Source organism: Stegodyphus dumicola, chromosome X2 (assembly GCF_044657685.1).
Source record: "Stegodyphus dumicola isolate Sdum_Otavi_A_Nest chromosome X2, ASM4465768v1".
NCBI lineage: Eukaryota > Metazoa > Arthropoda > Arachnida > Araneae > Eresidae > Stegodyphus > Stegodyphus dumicola.
Window position 1 is genome coordinate 175394529 of NC_140781.1, and position 20026 is coordinate 175414554.

The 20026-nt window shown below is 35.2% G+C and overlaps 1 protein-coding gene across 4 annotated transcripts in view; it reads left to right on the top strand.

Annotated features, from left to right (window-relative positions):
* LOC118196273 (multidrug resistance-associated protein 1-like) overlaps positions 1 to 20026 on the top strand; it is a 148702-nt gene that overhangs the window by 74543 nt on the left and 54133 nt on the right. For all 4 annotated transcript variants that reach the window (XM_085809713.1, XM_085809712.1, XM_085809714.1 and 1 more), the window contains 7 exons: positions 1311 to 1565; positions 1695 to 1760; positions 3755 to 3892; positions 6641 to 6784; positions 7191 to 7275; positions 8538 to 8731; positions 17551 to 17727. In XM_085809713.1, the coding sequence (XP_085665839.1) occupies positions 1311 to 1565; positions 1695 to 1760; positions 3755 to 3892; positions 6641 to 6784; positions 7191 to 7275; positions 8538 to 8731; positions 17551 to 17727 (1059 nt within the window). The remainder of the gene's footprint in view (positions 1 to 1310; positions 1566 to 1694; positions 1761 to 3754; positions 3893 to 6640; positions 6785 to 7190; positions 7276 to 8537; positions 8732 to 17550; positions 17728 to 20026) is intronic.

The following is a 20026-nucleotide window of genomic DNA, read 5'->3' on the forward strand; positions in this document are numbered from 1 at the left end:
TGCCAGAGTTTTAATTATTTTCGCCAAAAAATTTTAATTGTTCAGAACTGGACTTAGGAAATTTAATTGGAAAAACACATCATCGTAATTTGTTTCTGTTTCTAAAAGATATTGGCTTTTATAATAGACTTTAACCTGTTTTTTAAAAGATATCAGCTCTTATCGTAGATTGTAATCTGTCTCTTTTTACCTAAGCTGGAAGTTTTTACAAATGACTAATTGCATTGTTACCATTTGTCTGGCGCAGATAACCTTGACAGGTTTTGTGCCAAATTACAATAATCCAATCCAATCTAATCCGTTAACCATTCGAAGATACTCAATTGGCAGATACAATAAATATCCTGTACCGCTGAAATATTTGTATGGCGACTTTTTGAAAAGGGTCTATAAACCGGTGAGTACGAATGTGAACAATGTGTGCTTAGATAATATTAGGTCTGTAGCTGGTTAGAAAATATAGTAAAGACATTGTGTATACATAGTACATACAAGCACACATACTTAAAAATATATTTTTAAATTATCACAGACAATAACAATAAACTATTTAAGGATTATGTTTAACTTTTACTTTTGGTAGGTAATTATTTGTGACGTGAGATCAAATTTCGGTGTGTGTTCGAATATTCAGAGACATTTCTCAATACTGAAGACAGTGAAGAAATAAAAATGAGACTACCATTTAGTATTTTGGGACGACTTAATAAATTAAACCATTGAGGCAAATAAATTAAAAGTGGTTTGCTTTGAGAATATTGCGATGCAAATTTAGTGGAAGTAAGCATAGTATAATCGGATGTATCATCCTGCGCAATAAAGCAATGTCAACTTAAAATCGTAAAGAGAAATCGACAATATTGTATCAAATAATCTCTAATACATTTAACAACATATACTGGTTCCACTTTAAGGAAAACCTATTATTTTTCTTAGCTGTTTAATTACTGAAGTTTTTTAATAGCTTGAATTAAATGAAAAGTATTTTACACATTTTGTATCCCTAGAGAAAAATTTACCCGCTACACTTTTTTTATCGCTAGAGATATGCACTCTATATGGCGCAAAGAATTGATGAATGTTCGAAAGTAGCTTTCCTAGTCTGATTTCTAGAAAATTTATTTCATGCATCTGTCTTGGATCATTAGATGTATTATGTGCTTATTTAATAAATCATTATCTATAAAACTGTTACTTCATATGTTTACAATAAATTAATTCTTCCCTGTAATTAAAATAATTGTATCATTTTAATAGAAATTTTAATATTTATGAGTTATTGTGGAATAATGTTCAGTTCTTTTTTCAAGGCTTTGAAGATGTCTTGTTCTGCCCGAAGACAGTATAGTTCAGGAGAATTAGCAAATCTTCTTTCAGCTGATGTGGAGAGAGTTGAGAAACTTGCGACTGAAGTTATTATTATACTTGGAGCTCCCCTAAAAATATGTCTAGCAATAGGACTTATGTGGTATTTTTTAGGCTCAGCATGGATTGCAGCATTAGTCATTATTATTATTGTTATTATAGCGAGTTTAGTAATAGGAAAAAGAATTTCAAAACTTCAGGTAAAATATGCCATTTTCCTTACTTTATTTCTATTTATATTACATTTTTACTGTTTTTTATCAATATAATTCAAATTGCTTGCCGATTGGAGTACAAAACTTCTTTTAAAATACTGCCAATTTTTAAAGGTGGAACAGATGACGATCAAAGACGACAGATTGAAAATCATAACAGAAATAATTAATTGCGTCAAGGTGAGTTTAATAGATATAAAAAAGTGTTTGATTATGCATTTTTTGAAAAAGTCAAAGTTTAATGAATATTTCAGTGGCTACGAGTGGACCGCCTGGATCAGATGTTATCAAATTATCCTGCTGTTAGAAATAAGCAGAGATATTATTTTTCCATTATGCTTTATTTCCTTATAATTTTACTTAATATTCATTGACATTCATCCACTACGAAAGTCATACTACGAATCCACTACGAAAGTCATGTATGGAAAGTTAATTTCCATACATCTCCCCCAGCGGGGGGGAGGGGGAATTTTCGCGGATAGAAGAGGACGGCGAAAGGGTTAAACAGTAGCTTCACAGCCCAACACAGTCTCCCGATTAAAAAAAAATGAAAATTTATGGGAAGAAATCGATCGTGAACGCAAAAAATGATATTAAGAACAAGGTTGAACTAAAAATGGCCATTCAGCATATATGGAGCAACATTTCGCTGAAAAAATGTCATGAGAGTCGTATCACAACCTTTAAAGGAAGTAATAAAGTCCAAAGGAGGGCCTACTTGCTAATAAGTATAACTTGGTTAACATGGAAAGATCTTTCATAAACTATATAAATATCGTAAAGAAACTTTTTTTGCTCCTCATTAATGGCATTTTTTGTTTCTTTATTATTTATCTCTATATCTTTTCTTTATAATATTCATGAATAATGTATGCAGTTGTGTTGAACTAATTTGCTAATTTTCAATTTCTTCAAAAAGGATATTAAATTCAATTAAAAAGGATTAGTCTTCAAAAAGGATTAGTGACAAATTAAACTTTCATTTACGGTCATAGCTGTATACGGAAACGTTTTAATCCGCTATACCTCAAATAGAATATTGAGAAATTGTTTAGGTCTACTATCAGAAAACAATCAAACCAAATTTTATATCAAAGAATGAAAGAATTTGCAATCCATAAAGCATTTATCGTAGAAATGCATAAAGCGATCGATATTTAAGGAGCATTATCTTTGGAAATATTTTGACTGCCGTGTCGCCCTCTGAACTACGCTACTTGAAAGAATGCAGGATGCATCATAGTAAATACTGAATATGGCAGTGATCATTTGAGAAACTGCCTGACAATGAACTAAAACACGTGAACAACAAAAAAGATTATTCCGTTAAGAAACACTGATACTTGAGGCCGTGTGTCTTCTAAAAACTGTCGGTGACTTTCTAGGGTTGCTTGGAGGGCAGATGCTTTCATGGAGGATTTTCTAAAGAAAACTGATTTTTTTTTTTTACATCACACACAGAAAATCTACAAAATAACTCACTGAGTCAGCCTGCTATGCCATGGTCATCTCCTACTCGATGCCCGGTGATCCATTGTGATTGAATGTATGCTCACAAGATAAAATATGGTGTTCTCATCATAGCTTGTGTGGACCTAAACTTAAAAAGAATAAGCGGATTGTCTTCACTGTGTTAAAATTAAGTGCATTTTTAGTCCATTATTACAGTTGGTGAAACACAAAACATAATATCAAAATGTATGGACTCTTATAAATTATGCGACATTAAAGCAAGAAAAAGAAGTGTTTGGGACTTAATCGAAACTATTTTAATTTCGCTTTTCTGAAACTCTTCTAAAATATAATTCATTAAAATATTTTATTGAAACTCTCTATTGTTGTTACTTCCGTAAGTGTTCTGTTGCAATGCAGTTTAAATTTAACTTCAGGACCACATAAAATGTGGAATTGTCAGTTTCTGTCAGATATTAAAACAGTTTTTTAGCCTGTTCTAATTTTATATAAGCTAATATTTCTAGCAATACAAGCTTCCTAAACACAAGTACGTTAGTATTATCGCAATTTTAATTCCATATAGCCAGCATGTATGACATGCTGTGAAATTCAGAAATTAATTATGATGAGTTTTCACATCTGTATTGTTATATTATTGCTGATTATTTGTGTGATATTTCTGAATGCTTAACATATTATTACTTTTACGATTTTAGGTCATAAAATTGTATGCTTGGGAAAATCCTTTTGTGGAGTTAGTAAATGAAATTCGCAAGAAAGAAGTACTATTTATTAGGAAGCAACTGCTGTACTACGCTGGTTCTTCTTTCATCTGGGGATGGGCTCCATTTTTGGTAACTTTTGTAGTTCATGTAGTCACTTTTTGTATGGAATTTAATCACATATTAATATTACCAGCTGTATTTAAAACAACTGTTGGTATTAATTCAAATGTGAATGTAAAGAAAATAGAAGGGGTATAAGACAAAATTTATCACTGCGTACTTATTTGTTTACATCATTTAGAATGATTTATTATTTTTCATTACATAAAAATTTGTTTAGAAGAGTATTATAATTTTTATATCAATTTTTATTCGTAAATTTTCTTTCCTCTTATTTTAAGACTTACATTTTTTTTTTAAATTTTGTAACTGTTTATAGTTTTGTGTTTATTATGGATGCCCTTTAAATATGTCTTCATGTCTTTTAAATAAATACCTGTCTAAAGTATACTGCAAAATGTACATCAACAAAAATCCGCGGTTTTTCAGGTAAAGAGTTCTTGTTGATTCCAAATTAAGCTTCCTGTTCTAAATTTTAAAGAATTTTTGGGCTACCTCAAATCCCTTCCGAAACGTGCATTAGAACTGTTTTCTTTGAGTTCTGCAATAACGGAGTAGATGATAAATTCTTATATTGTTTTGCCAAAATGAATATTTATAGACGTGTTTTAAATTTATCATTCTGTTTGAATATTTGGATATAAATGCGAGTTCCCGGTTTCATATCCTGAGCAAGGCAAAATAAACGCATGATATTTACTTCATTTCCTTTAACTGCAAGATAAATTGTACACAGTTTTCACAGTCTTTTTGCAAGAAAAGCGGTCTAAAGAATTCTTGAACTTAACATTATTTGCCTTAAAATTAAAAAAATTTTGTTAAACATGTCCTCTATTTTCACTTCAAAATTCTCCGCCTTAAGGAATTAAAATAACCTTTAGTAATAGCCTAAACTATCCTTTGTAAATTTTGAGCCTGGATATTTAATTCAGCAATGAATGAGAAGAATTACAGTAAATAAATGTGCTACTCTTAGTAAACAGTAGTATTCAAGCGGTTAGAGACTGCTGAATAATTATAGTTCATCCCGGGTTCAATCCCCGCTAAAGGAGTTGCTTGCAGGGTTAGTTTTCGGGTTTTTCCCATGTCTAACATGAATATGAGCCAGTTTTCCTTAGAAGATTCCTCACGAAAACATTCCTTTTCTTAGGCAAATAGGTAGTGTGTGCTTGTTTGCTCTATTCAAATAAATAAACTTGGAAGGCTTAAAAAGAATTTAGCCGGAACTTTTATTTTTACAGAATATATAAAGTGTGTAGCACAGAATAAACAGCGTTTCGAAACAATACACATTATGTACGTATATATAGTAAGCATTTTTGGGGGCTTTCATTGCCTTGTATTGTTTGTTCTATGCACTGTAACACTGAATTAAAATTTCATAAAGTGTAGAACAGCCACTTTAAACTCTTTAAACCGCTTCCAAAGTTCATCAGAAATTGCTGAAGGATAGTCGCAATGTAGTCACTTTGTTTGTCATATAGCAGACACTGTACAATGAATGTCGCTTTGTTTGATCATATACCAGACATTTTCTTTGTAAGATAAATCCTGTGATTTAGGCAGCCGAGGAGGAAGTGAGACACTATTAATGTTAAAGAAGGCTCACGATGTTGCTGCCGATGTATGTAAAGAATAGCATCACCCTTCCGGAAAATTACTCCGCAGAAAATTTGCAAGTACTATGGAATGCTGTTGACGTATTTAACACTCGTTATGGTTACTCGAGGTTTCTCGAAATCTTATGAAGGATGTAATGTTGGTAAATCCAGTAGCACTCCATACATGAATGCTTTTTGTTGGTGCCATATACCGAATAAAAACATAGTTTTTTTAGGCATTTCTCAGCTTGTCGGTGGCGGACACATATGTGACCATCATTTTCGCCCAAACAAAACCCTGATTCATCAGGGAAGATGCAATGCAAGCACACCTGAGTATAGGTAGTCAAAGGAAATCTGAGAAATGGCCGACCCTTTCATAATCCAGACGATAACAAACTTCCTGTTGGTGATTGATTATTTTAATCTATTATTGTTTTGTTGGCATGTACAATTGTACTTTGCCCGATTCAACAGATGTTAATCCTCTCGACCAACTGTAAATGAACCGGAATACAGTCAAAAAATGTGATTCTACATCCCTCGAACTCGTTTTTCTCAAAATAGAAGAAAATATGTAACAGTAACAATTAATTTATATCCTTGTTCATAAAATAAAAGGTGACTTACCGGGTTACGTCAAACGAAAGCGCAGATGCTTTGAATATGTTGTAACGCCACGCTTATTCATATGTAAGTACTTTTTTTATAAATAACGAATATGAAATTTTCCTAAATAAAAAAATGCGGACCAGAGGATAGTATAACATGGTAGATTTCGTAATTTTTACAAAAATGATTTCTTTAAATTTAAAAATGCCAGAACATGAATCTTTGCGTCATTTGAAACAATTTTGTAACTGGAAGTGTACGTCTACTATCAACGAAAGTAAAGGCCTTGTAAGGACTTTTCTGGACACAGTGTGTATGTGCGTCTACATGTATTAAAATCTTTTCATTTAAAAATGTAAGCATTTAATAAAAGAGTTTTTCTAATTTTAAATTCTTGTTTGGTTTTCAAAAGAAGCTTAAATTTTCATATATTACATTTTCTCCCCTGTAGTATATTTCTGCAGTTTATGTAAAACATTTTCAATATTTATTTTGTGTTTTCGCCTTTTCGAGATTAGTATATACTCTGATCGATGTGTTTCAGATTGTGTGTTCCTGTTTACTTGTTTTCATTACCGGGCAGCCGAACGGGTTAAGTATTAGTCTCGTTTTCGTTACAATCGATGTGGTGAATCATCTTAGATACCCTCTGTTCAGTGTTTCAGAGATTACGTCTGTTGTTGCTCAGGTAAGATAATATATCCTCCTTTGTAGCATATATATGTTATCACCAGAAATATGTAATTGGTAAATAATTAAGAATCAGTGCTTCAGATACCCTGTGAATTTCTTCGGGCCCGTTTAAAGCTGAATAGTTAAAATATTAGCGGACAAATTTGTTTTGAAATTTATTTGAATAATGTAAATTTTATTACAAGTTGAAGCCTCATTTGGTCATTCTTAAAATTAGCAAATTTGTAAAAGTAGCATTTTTTAAAATTGTTGCAGTCTTCCTTTCTTGATCTCCTTTGCGAATGCTTTTCTTAGTAAGAAATTCACAGTAGTTTTATCATTCTAGCAGGATTCTTAGAAATGATATAATTAAACTTAAAATTTATATCAAACTTTGAATTAATTTTACAAATTATTTGCAGGCCTATGCGTCACTGAAACGTTTAAACAGATTTTTTGCTTCCGAAGAATATGATACTGATGCTATTGGTTCTTTACCCGATGATGGTAAATTTGCTGTTTTCTTTTATAATAAATTTCCATAACATTCACTATTAGTGTAAAATATTACTGTGGAATGAAATATTTTTACCGCTTAAATGTAAGCGATGATTTAGTTATGAATGAAAAAGTATTTTTGATATTTATGATTCAGCAGAATATTTTACCAATATGGATTATAAGATGGGCCCCAGAAAATATCCTGATTTTGACCATATAAACCGAGCTCATAAGTTACCTAGTTTATAACTTTTTCCAAGTAACATGAGTGTCTCGTATATAGTGGCGAAAGTTGCAAACATCAGCAGTTGACGCATGATGTGTTATTATTCAAAATAGCATCGGACAAACTAACTCCAGCGCGTAACAGCATGTCATTATGAAATTTCTGGTGAAAGAAGATTAAAAAGTTTACCAAAATTCATTCCGATTATCAAGTATGCTTTGGAAAACAATCTGGGGCAAGTTCATAGCAGTTTTGACGTTTTAAGGGCTTTCAGCGAAGTCGGGAATCCATTCATGATGACCCTTATGAACATTAGCCTAAAAATGTTACTACTGAATCCAAACACAGTGGAGTAGCAGAAAGTTGTGAATTACTGAACGTAAGTACTATTTCTTGCTGCTTTCTGATAAAATTCGAAAGGCTTTCATAAGTAACATGCAGGATTGTCCAATAAAGATATCACTGTGCAACATGGTACAAGATCCCATACTATTGCCATAAACTCTTGCAGTTCTTGAGAAGGCATTACCGTATCTCCAAATTTGGCTAGTGATTTTTCACTTTGGCTCTCTGGAGGAATATTTCGAAGGAAATACATTTTACACGGTTATTCAAGTGATTGACGATTCTCCAGTGGTTCAGTTTACAAAATGCGGACGCTCTTAGCCAGAACAGAAAAATCTGTTGCAGCTGCGTCGAAAAATAGTACAGTTAATTTAAAATTTATCAGGCCTAGTTTGCCAGAAATTGAATCATCATGATATTAACAGGATGCTCTATTTATTTTTGTGGTAGATGTCATAATTTTAAAGCTTTCCTTAAACTTAGTTTATAGTCTATTAATTAGCGTCATGTTTTCTGAGTTCTCTGACTGCTTTAATATTTTCTTTTATTCATGTTTTGGTTTCAGTGCATAATTTGGAAGACAGATTTGATTTTAAGTACATGTGTATAGTATGGAATTTATTTTCTGTTTTATGCTTGATTCATGTTCTGTCCAAAGGTTCCGTCATTTCAATACGAAATTCTTTGCATATTATAGGACATGCTATTACCATTAAGAATGCACGCTTGACATGGGATAAACCTACAGAGGTCTTGTTGCAGAACATACATATGAATATCCCCAAAGGCTCACTCGTCGCTATAATAGGCACTGTGGGGTCTGGTAAATCTTCGTTATTATCAAGCATTTTGGGAGACATGAAAATTTTATCCGGAAGTATAGATTATGAGGTAAGTCATTTGTAAATATTGTCATTAATATAGTTCATAAATAGTCCATTTCTTTATTCTTGTTCTGGATTTTAATGCTATTTTTATTATAGTAAGAAGAAACACTCTTTCGCCCCGCTGAAATACGTAGAAAGACTTAAAAGGAATACTTTCGTTTGAAAGAAAAAGCACCAGCTGAAAAATAACTATCTTCAAATTTCTGCTGTTCTCTTACATCCTATCTTAATGTAGGCTTGAACAGATGTCTATTTATGCAGGGAATTTCTTTCACTGCAGATGAAGAGCTCTGAGTCTTTTAACTGTTATTAAAGTACTTAGTCGCAATAACAGGATTAAATTATCATTAAGCTCTGAAAAATTAATAGGGCTAATATTTCATGACCATTTATAAAGCTCCAAAATCAGAATCGATTTGTATCAAATAAAGGCTTATGGTAGCTAAGCAATCACAGCTGCCCTTGGCAGTAGGTGATGCAAAATTTAATCTGCATCTAGCACAGTTTTGAATCTTTCGGTGGTTCTGGTAATGAAAACGCAACTTCATCTCAGGTGCAGAAAATTAAATCTGATCACACTTGGTGACGAGACTGAGATACATTTGATAAATATATTTACAAGCTAACTCAAACATTATTACTTGGTTTAATGTTTTTAAAATATGCGTCTCACAACCTCTCTTTGGGCCATTTTTCTCAGCGTAAGTAAATGTACATGAACATAATCACGAGAATTGAAACAACTGTCGCACTCGTGCAAAAATCCATCGGGCGACGCAGCGCCCTCTTTTTAAAACAATTTCCACATACTCCTTACCAGTACTCATGTTAAAGAGTACACAAAATTTACGCAGCTATATTAAAATTAATTAGTGTAGCTTAATGCTAAATAGTAGAACATGCATAAAGGAATAACATATAGTAACTTGCATCAAAAACACTAATGATGCACTATAATTAACAATATATAATAATCAATAATGTAAACAATATTAAAAGCACGGAAATGACATCAAACATCCTAAATTATATTTAAAATTGATATCGAAGCTGGCCAGCTCTTCTGAATTGTGCTTTTTGATGTGCGAACGATGCACGCTCGTATATGTCCATCTGGTCCCACAATTACTTCTTCAACTACTCGCATACCTAAGAGTAGCTTGAATTGTTTTGGTCCATCTACTAATACAACGTCTCCTATCTTAAGCTTAGGCTCAGTTGAAGGATTAGAAAAGTTATGAGCGCTTCTAAGTTGTAGAAAATATTGCTCTTTCCGCTTGATCTATGTTAATTTTAAGAGCTTACACTGGTAAAGCTTCCGTCTAGTTAAAGTTTCTTTGTCGGACGCCTTGTTGAAAATTTCTAAAACGTGCTCAGGAAAGTTAATGGTATCACGTCCTAAAATTAAACACTGCGAAGGTATGAGAGAACGGGGTTCATCCAGCTCATCGTCCTGGCAAGTTAAGGGTCTATTGCCTAACACACTCTTGAGTTCAGTTAAATGGTCTATTGTTTCACACACACACACACACACGCACACGCACACGCACACGCACGCACGCACACGCACGCGCACACGCACGCACACACGCACGCACACGCACACGCACACACACGCACACGCACGCACGCACACGCACGCACACACACACACACACACACACACACGCACACACACACGCACGCGAGAGTTCAGTTAATATTGTAAAGAGCTCTTCGAGAGTCAGTAATACTCTAAGATTTTCTTTGGAGGCTCTTTGGTGATTCTCATCAAACGCTCCCGAAATCCTTCCCACGATGGGGAACGTTCAGGGATGAACTTCCATGTAATTCCTCCGGATATTAGAAATTCTAGTATTGTAGGATCTACGCTGATTCTTCTAAATCCTTTAATTATTTCATATAGGATGCAGAATTCCCTGGAATTATCAGAATAAATCACCTTGCATCTCCCTTTTTCTCACTATAAAACGTTGTAATGAAAAAATGAAGCCTTTTGCTGACATGTCTGAAATCACGTTAGCTGTTTGGCAGGCTTCACTGCAAACGTTTTACACACAAAGCAGGCATTCTTTACCACCTGCCTTCCCTAAGACATCCAGAAATTATTCCAGAATCTAGATAATACTGATACCACTCCTGAATGGAAAGACTTTACGTGTTCGTTCATAACCACTAAGTCAGTAAACTTACATTTTCGGTAATATCACCACATGTTTTTCCTTTTGAAATAAATCAGCTTGTTTTAAAGGTCCTTTGACACGCAATAAACCTATATTGTCAAGATTAGGTGCTAGACTGCAAATATTTGAATAAAGAGGAATTTGTTTATTTTCCTTTAATATGTGTATCTTGGTGAAAGAGCTAAAATTTTTTATCCATCTTATCCAGTATTCTTATGCTTCTTTAATCTCTGATACTCATAAGGAGTCACTTTCAAAGTTTCTTTTTCCAGCCTTCCTGGAAATCGTTTTATCCTAGTTGTAACTCTAAGTAATTTCCTTAAACTTCTGCATTTACTGTTATCTACAACAGTTTCTGTTGGAGGAACAATTGCATGAACAGTTGTATTTATTAGCTCTAAAACTTGATCATCAGCTATTTTTGATTTAAATTTCTGCTTCGCCCTTTGAGTTTTAGACCATTTTAACCAGGGAGGACCGAACCACTAAACTCTTATCATTTACAAGTGTATGAACATTTTCTCCTCGAGTTAATTTATCTACAGGGGTTTTTCTAACCGCAGACAATAGTTCCACTTGTCAAGCGATGCGCACTTCTGGATCTCCAAGACTCTGCTCAAAACAAACTATTTCTACTAACGATCCGACCCTTTTTATCCGCCACAAATAAATTTTAGTTCGTCCACAAAAGAAGCTTATCTACCAAATCCTGAAACACTTTTGATAAATATTTCCCTAACCTAGCTGCAGCTAGTGCTCCCATCAATTACAACTTGGGAGTAGGCAACTCCTTTAATCTCAATTTTGACATTATAATTGACATAGCGACTTCTTGGCTTTTACTCTCGCATCTAAAATACAATACCGCTCCATAAGCAACGACCGATAAATCACAAAATATATGAATCTGAACTGAATTATGTTCACTTACGTTTTCCAGAAAACAGTACCTTCGTATTTTCACCTCATTCAATCCTTTAATCTCCATCCACCACTTTTTCAACTTAGCTTGCAAATCCTCTTGCAATTCTGAATCCCAGTCTACGCCTCTCTCACTTATTTCCTGAATAAGCCTCTTAATTCCAACAACAATGACCTAATATCCATTTACAACTCATCCTCTTCCATGTTCCAGACTAAACATAATACCTTCAATTCTCTGTTTCTTTCACACTTTTCAGCACACAACCCAGCTTGAGTCCATAAATCATACAACTCTTTAGAGTTTGCATTTAATTTTCTTAACTTAAAACTTGCATCGCTTAAAAAAAAGCACTGCTTCGGAAGAAAGATTAAAAGCTGACTTAATATTATCCTCTTTGTGACACAAATCATCAGCATACAAAGAGTTGTTAAGCATCTCGAAATGGTCTTTATTCGTTTTTGAATATTTCCTAATGTGAAACTTAATTGTGACACTAAGCAGAAAGAGTGAACAGAATACCCAAAATACACTCTATTCAATTGTATAATTTTAAATCTTCTATATCGTCATCGGTATACCACAAAATTCCAAACATTTGCTGTCCTCGTCTTTTATCCAAGTCATTATAAACTTTTTCTCTCAGTATCCCCACATAACCCTACCGTAGATTTCCGAACTGCAAAGAATAATGTCCAAAATATTTGGATTTAAATTCGGCCCTTATTGTAAATAATCGTTCAACGAAATATTTCGTTTAGTACAACTACTGCAATTAAATACCATTCATACTTGAGTACTTTGTTTGTCCTTATGCACCACCGCTCGAAACGGCATTTGGAACTTAATTATTTTGACAAACTACTCTCTTACAAAATTGCCAATGTATAATTCCTTTTGCATTCTATCAAATTGCTTTTGCGCCAAATAAAAGTTTTTCGCCAAATCGTCTGGATCCTTTTTCCATAACAAACACATCGGCATGGAATTGTTTGAAAACTGTTGCTGTACAAATTATTTAAAAACGTGTGCGCTCCACACCGATGGGTTTGAAATAATATGCATGTAAATTCCAATTAAAATTTTGTAGACAGAGAAATGGTATATGAAAATTTAAACTACTCGACATTGAAAATTCAACACCAAGAAGGAGTGGACAAAAAGTGATGAAATTCGGCGAACAGAGGGAGACAGCAACGAGCAATAAGTGATCTTTATTTCGAAATGATGTACACAATACAGAGCGAGAACAGAGTCTGCTAAGTAGGTTAGGTAAGGTGTAAGTGCATTGGCCACTTATTATTTATCTTGAGTAAGAGGGTATAGGCCCCTTATACTAGCTATCCAGAGTTGCAATACCTTCCTGGGGCCCACGGTACCATTTTGGTGCCAAGGTGCTGCTGTTTGCAAAACGATTTGGGTGGGATTATTCTGTGGTACAGAGTTCTACAAACCTTGATGCCAGAATATCCCTTATTTGGATTATGTTCTTCCTCATATGACTATTACTGATTGCGCATTTGAAGTACGGAATCGCATATTGTTCTAATCTTGGTCTTCCCAGATCCAGACTTGTTGTTATAATGCATATGCAAAGATAATGCTCGGCTAAGTAGGTTGTAGGCAAGCATTACCTATATACAAGTAAGGCTAAGTAGGTTGTAGGGCCAACTTGGGCGGCGATACACGAAGCAACACGTCTAGATACAGATTCAATGAAACTACGGATGGTGTCCTGAAGAATGGCTCTGCATTCCCTGTCAAACATTTGCCATAGTTCGTCTGAATGCGGCAGTGGCAGGGTCTGCAAATGGCGTTTAATTACATCCCAAATGTGTTCAATTGGTGAGAGATCAGGAGAGAACGGTAGCCAGGAAAGCGTCTGTACACCGCAGAGCACGTTGGCTGATGCAAACAGTGGTAGGGCGTTATCCTGCTCATAAAGGGCACTGGGCAATCCTTGAAGGTAGGGAAGTGTCACCGGCTGCAGCACATCATCCACCTATCGCTGGGCCGAATACAAACTACGGGTGACCAGGAATCGTATGCAATTGTGCCCCACGTCATGATGCCGCGTTGTCGCGCGGTGGAACGTACCACAATTGCTGCCGAATTGGTCCTGTCTATCATTGGAGAAACAGAAGCGTGACTCACCTGAGAACATGACCCTGTGCCATTCCATTGTCCACGTCGCTCGAGCCTGGCACCATTGTAGACGTTGGCTTCTATGATGTAGGGTCAATGGTAGTTTCCTTAACGTACGCCACAAGTGCAGGCCACTAGGCACCAATCGACGGCAAATGATTCTTGTCGATATGGGAACATCCAAGGTGTCTTTAAAATGCTTCAGAATGGAGTTAGAAGTGGGTTGCGGCTGCGTCGACCCACGCGCGCTAACGTAATTCTGGCTGCACCGGCAGCACTCGAACTTTCATATTTCCTTGTTTCAACCATCCTCTCCACAGCTGGTGCACTGTGGACCCATCTAAGTGTGTGTCAACTGATAATTGCCGCATGGACCAACATTCCCTTCTCAGTCTGATCACCATGTCCTCGTAAAATCGTCCGTCTGCTGGAACTGCCTGCGTTGAAGATGGCCTGGTATGCTTTGCTCTTACACGCATCCTTTGAGACTAGAACAAATTTTCTACTATGATTTCCCTAGCAGAAATAACGGCACGAAAATTGAATATTCTTTTGCAGGTTCCTTCCTTGATATCTTCTTCAACCTATACTGGAGAACTGCGCATGTCACATCATTCGCATAATTCGATGACGTGCGTCTACCCTGAAATTTGCACAATTTTCTGTCCACTCCATGGTGTTGCATTTTCAATGTGAGGTAGTGTATATCATTTTAATTAGAAAGGATTAATATCCATGAAAAGTAATTAGACCTAAATAGATGTACAACGTTTGCATATTTTCTGGAAATTTTGTTTAAAGTCGGTATTAAAAGCAGACATTCAGCAAATGATACTAACGATGGCTAAATGATCCATTTTGTTAGCATTAGAGTTAATTATGCGATTATTCTAGACATTTTGAATATTTAATGAATTACAAAAAGATAAAATATCTTTTTTTGAACTGTTACCTTATTTTTCTGTTCAAACAGTAAACGCTCCAGATTACGGAAGTTAGGAAACTCTTCTTACCCATTTTAGCTTATTATTTACAGAAAGGATCCGAGTCAAACCGTGACCTTTTTGTATCGGGGAAATACATAAGGATCCTCAAGCAAATTTTAGTCATGCTAATAAGAATGATGTGTCTGAATTGTGTACTCAGGTCAGAAGGCAACGCAAGAAATAAGATAATGTCCAAAAGAGTGCAAATGTGGAACAATGTTTGTAATGGAATTTTTTTAGGAAGGAGGAGAGAAATTTACAGATGACTTTAAGAAGAGTATAGTGATGTGAGTTTTAGCTACGTAATGGTATTATGTTACTATTCTCAGGCAGTATTTGAATGTTGCAAACGATTTAAAGATTGACAAAGTGACCCAGATTAAGTTAGCTGGGAGACCACTGTAGTCTGTCCCATGAACATTTAGCAAAGTGAAACGTCTGATCCTGGATAAATTCTATTGATAACTTGTCACCCATTTAAGAAATCTCAGACATGAATTTTAAATCATTAGATATTGAATTAATGAAATACATTCAGTCCTTCCTGGTTATGCAACCAGGCAGTGTTACTGTCAGCAAACGTGATAACTGTCAGGTGTTCAAAGATATGCATGATGCACTCAAGAAAACAACAGCCTGTTTCGATGGCTACAGGCATTCTGTTTCTGCAAAACAGTGCACTGTCTCACATTTTCCACCATATGATCTTAACCTTGCGTGAATTCAGGTAGGAATTAGTGTCTCCTCCTTAAAAATTCGTATCTCGTTGCAAGCGATCGCCACCTGTTTAGACTTTAAAAAATGGTTTATCTGGGGTCCGTATCAAAGAATAAGATGAAACAAATATAATTGGGACCAAAATCAAGATTGCAAACATAAAATGTTTGATATGCAGAAAATTAATTCGTTTAATGCAAAGAAATTTTGTGCAAAGCTTTCCAATACTAAGACTTTTAACAGAAACATAACAAACAAACAAAAAATAAAATAAAATAAAATAAAAAAAAAAAAGCCCACGGAGTAAGTGTTTCCTGATATTCAAATGAAACTAAAAAGTTCTAAAACATGACACCTCATATATCAAGAATGGCCAGCCTAATAAGAAGTATGGCTACACGACACACCTTTATATGCGTCAAAATGGGCTTTCATTCTGTAAATGAGATTGGTGAACGTGTCTTATAGCAACAAATTCCATTCATCCAAAAGCCAGAATTTTAATGCCTAGAGGGTTATGAAAGGGCTTTTCTTGGATCATTCCAGATATATTCTGTGAGACAATTTCGGTCCGACGATTTCGCTAGGCACACACCACGCAACGATTACCCGTTTTCTCCTTAAAATCACTGACTAGTTTAGTTTTGTGTGGTCATGCGTTATCATCCATAAAAACAAAGCACTCCAACAGGTCCACAGAAATGTCTCGCCTAACGTTCAGGATTTGATCTTTATAACATTGTGACCAGAGTGCTCGTAACGATGATATGCACAACATCGAAGATGTTGTATCAAATCAATCTATCTCGTATCGAAGATATGCATTCCTATATGCAAGATCTCGTACAGATCATGCAAGAGCTCGTATCCTTCTCGGAAATCGATCATACCTTCTTGTATGAAAGATCTCGTATTTCCTCGTAGGCAAGATTTTCTATCAGAGATATGCCTTACTACACTGAGATTACGGTTTCATAAAAGAGGTCTACTTCTGCTTACATTGGAAGCAAAATAACTGACCCCGGTCTCTCTCCAGATGAATCACTAAGTATACTGAATTTTGTCACTGAATGCGATATTACTCCAATCCTGCTGTGTCTAAGGATGATAGTCTGGATCTTTTTTTGACAGGGGACACATACCGCTGGTCACCGGATATAAAGAAGCTCTATTTGTAGGAATTGTGGCTACTGGACGGCCCTGGCCGAACCTCCTGCTGATGGTAGCTGTAGTTTATTATGATTTATATATCGCCATTTGAGGTACTCGTAAATATCGAGCGATTTCGTTTTACACCTGGTCAGCTTCAAACTGTCTAAACGATTGGAGGACTCATTTTAATTCAAATCAGCCAATCTAATTTAATGATTTATTTAAATAATCTAATTATCGTTTTAATTAAAATAAGCCAAATTATATACCACATCAATTCTTAATATTAGTAATATATATTTTTAATTACTACAAAAATATGTTTGTAACTTTAGTCTTGGACACTAGAGTAATTCGATCATAACTCCAGGAAACTGATAATCTTTCTACTGTGATGGGATCCTAGCCCTAGTGAAATTTTAGGATAAGCACATACGTTAGTGCAGAAGAATATTATATCGAGAGACAAAACTCAACTACATGTGTTCTACTATTCTGAAAAATCTGAAGTTTCTTCTTGAGTTGAACCCTATCTTGCTTCATTTTTATGGATAGTCAAGAGGAAAAGTTTATTTTTTTAACGTAAAATTATCGGACAATACTTATATACATATATGAATTTAAGGATATATAAAACTTTGTTTTTTTAAGGTGTAAAGTGCTATGAGTTAAATACATTGCCGTGGGTATTTATTTACTCAAGTTCTTTTCCTATTAGGGCTCGATAGGATATGTCCCTCAACAAGCTTGGATAATGAATAAATCTTTGAGAGACAATATACTTTTCTACAAGGGTTTTGACCAGCAGTTATATGAAAACGTGATAAGTGCTTGCTGTCTGCAACCTGACTTTTATCAACTCATTGCCGGTGATATGACAGAAATTGGAGAGAAGGTAATAAGTTCTTACTTTCTAATCTTATTTTATCTTTTTAGAAGTTTTGATTATTGCTTAATATAATTCAATGCTTCTATATCAATTTTTATGTTATCAACGTTAATGGTTCTGTCATTGAACCATTTTGAAGGCGAAAAGACTGGCTGCTTGGGCGTTTCCATGTTTTTCCCCCATGTGTAATTTGTATACGAACCACTTTCCCTTAAAAAATCTTCCATGAAGGCATCCTTTCCCTTAAGCAGATAGTCCTTGTGTGTTTAACCATAATCAACTACGCCAAACCTAGATCTTGAACTTTGCGAAGCTACTGGCTAGGATCTGTACCTAGGCAGTCTCTGACACGGGGATATAAAATTTATGAACTTACTGCTTCGGAAGGCCACGGAAAGGTCACTCATTGGCCGGCCCAGTTATCTGGCATGTCCTAGCGCGGCGTGGTTCTAGTAGCCCGCGGGTAGCGTCCCCGCGTACGCTGGGTAATGTCCCACTGCAACGGGCAGCTCGAGCGACTGGTAGGTAGCAAATCGACGACCAGTGCCGTCTGGTGATCCCAGGCGGTGCGTCTCGCTCTCCAAGGTGCAAGAGCGGAGGTCGAACCTCCGCGCCTCGTGCTGAGAGTGGTGGGAACTTGTATATGCGGTTAAGTCTCGCGCGGAGGGTAGTCCAAATTGTTGTTTGTTCTAGTTATTATATATATGGGTTGTATATATATCATGGTGTGTATATGTCGGGGCTAAGTATGGTTTTTTCGTAGGTATTTGTTTGTCAAATATTTATCGTATTTAATAGTATGTATATGTTTAACAGGATATATGTAAATGATATGTTCGTGCTATGATATGTGTTAAGTGTATGTCTGGATAATTGTAATGTACGCGGTGGAACATAAAACCACCTCTCTTTGTTCACCCAAAAGTATATGTACGCCCATGTTTCAAGCACCTAAATCTATGTAAATAAATTTTTTGTGGCAGCGCTTGTATGACCATGTAAGTATAGTGTTACTGTCAATAAACTCCCGATGCGGCCCTTGTTGGACTCCGGGAGGCGTAATGGCAGACCGCACATTGAGTTGAACAGTGTTAAACGGATGTCGCATACTGCTTATGCACAGAAACAAATTTGGCGTAATTATTATGTTGGCGGGATTTGAAAAGTAGATAAATACGGTATGTGGTAGATGTACGCTAATTGTGAACACATCCGGCGTTTAAGTCTTCGTAGAGTATACGTGCGATGTAAAGTAATTACTGTGTAAAATTAGATTTTTTTCCTGTATTGCTCCAACAACTGGAAAGCTGAAACTATTGCGAAGTAATGTGAAGCAGTGTTTACATTCAAAATGTAAAATATAATATTTATGAAATTCTGCACATTCCTTTGGAACTTACAAATTTTCGTTCAGAAAAAGACTGAAATTTAGGATATATTAGTTGAAAATTTATTCATTATACTTTTAAGCAATAGAAACAATTCAGGATTTACCATACGTTCCATTCGTACATACATAAAGAAACAATGAGGAATATAACAAGTGCTTGCAAATAACACTGAAGAAATTTTACAATTCTTTAATGCTAGTTATTAAATTCTTTGAAATGAGAAAATAAAAGCGCGAATATATGATAACAAACTAAGCGAGATACTCTAGTTTACAATTACTGAATTATAACATGTAAACAAATTACATTTAAATAACGAATTATTATGAAATATGTTAACAAATATTAAATGCACTGTTATTGACAAATTAAAATGAAACATATATTAGAAAAATAAGCAAGTGCAATCGGCATGGACGTTAAAATAACTAATAAACAAAGTTCCACAACATTGCAGTTTTAAACATCACTCGACAGCCATGGAGATCACGCTAACGTAGGGTTTCTTAGTCGCCAATATTTCTCCCCGCGCTAAAAGGTACACCATCAAGCATGCGCAGTAAGCGAAATTCCCTTAACACTTTCAACTCAATGTGCGGTCTGCCATTACGCCTCCGGGAGGGTGTGCTCAACTAGACAGTTGCGGGTATCGGACATTTGCGGGTATCAGTTATATATGTATATAACTGAGCTGCTAATCGCAGAGAGAATATGAAAAAAGTGGCTATTTTCTTATTACATTGCGTGGAATGTGTACGCGAAAACGCAATAAATGCGAAGAATAGAAAGAAAAATGGTTTTAATTATGGATATTTACAACAAAATATGTTTGAAATTTAAAAGAATTGTTTAAATGGACGACCATAAATGCAATAAATGCATTATAATTACGACGGATCTCGTTTCAGAGACAC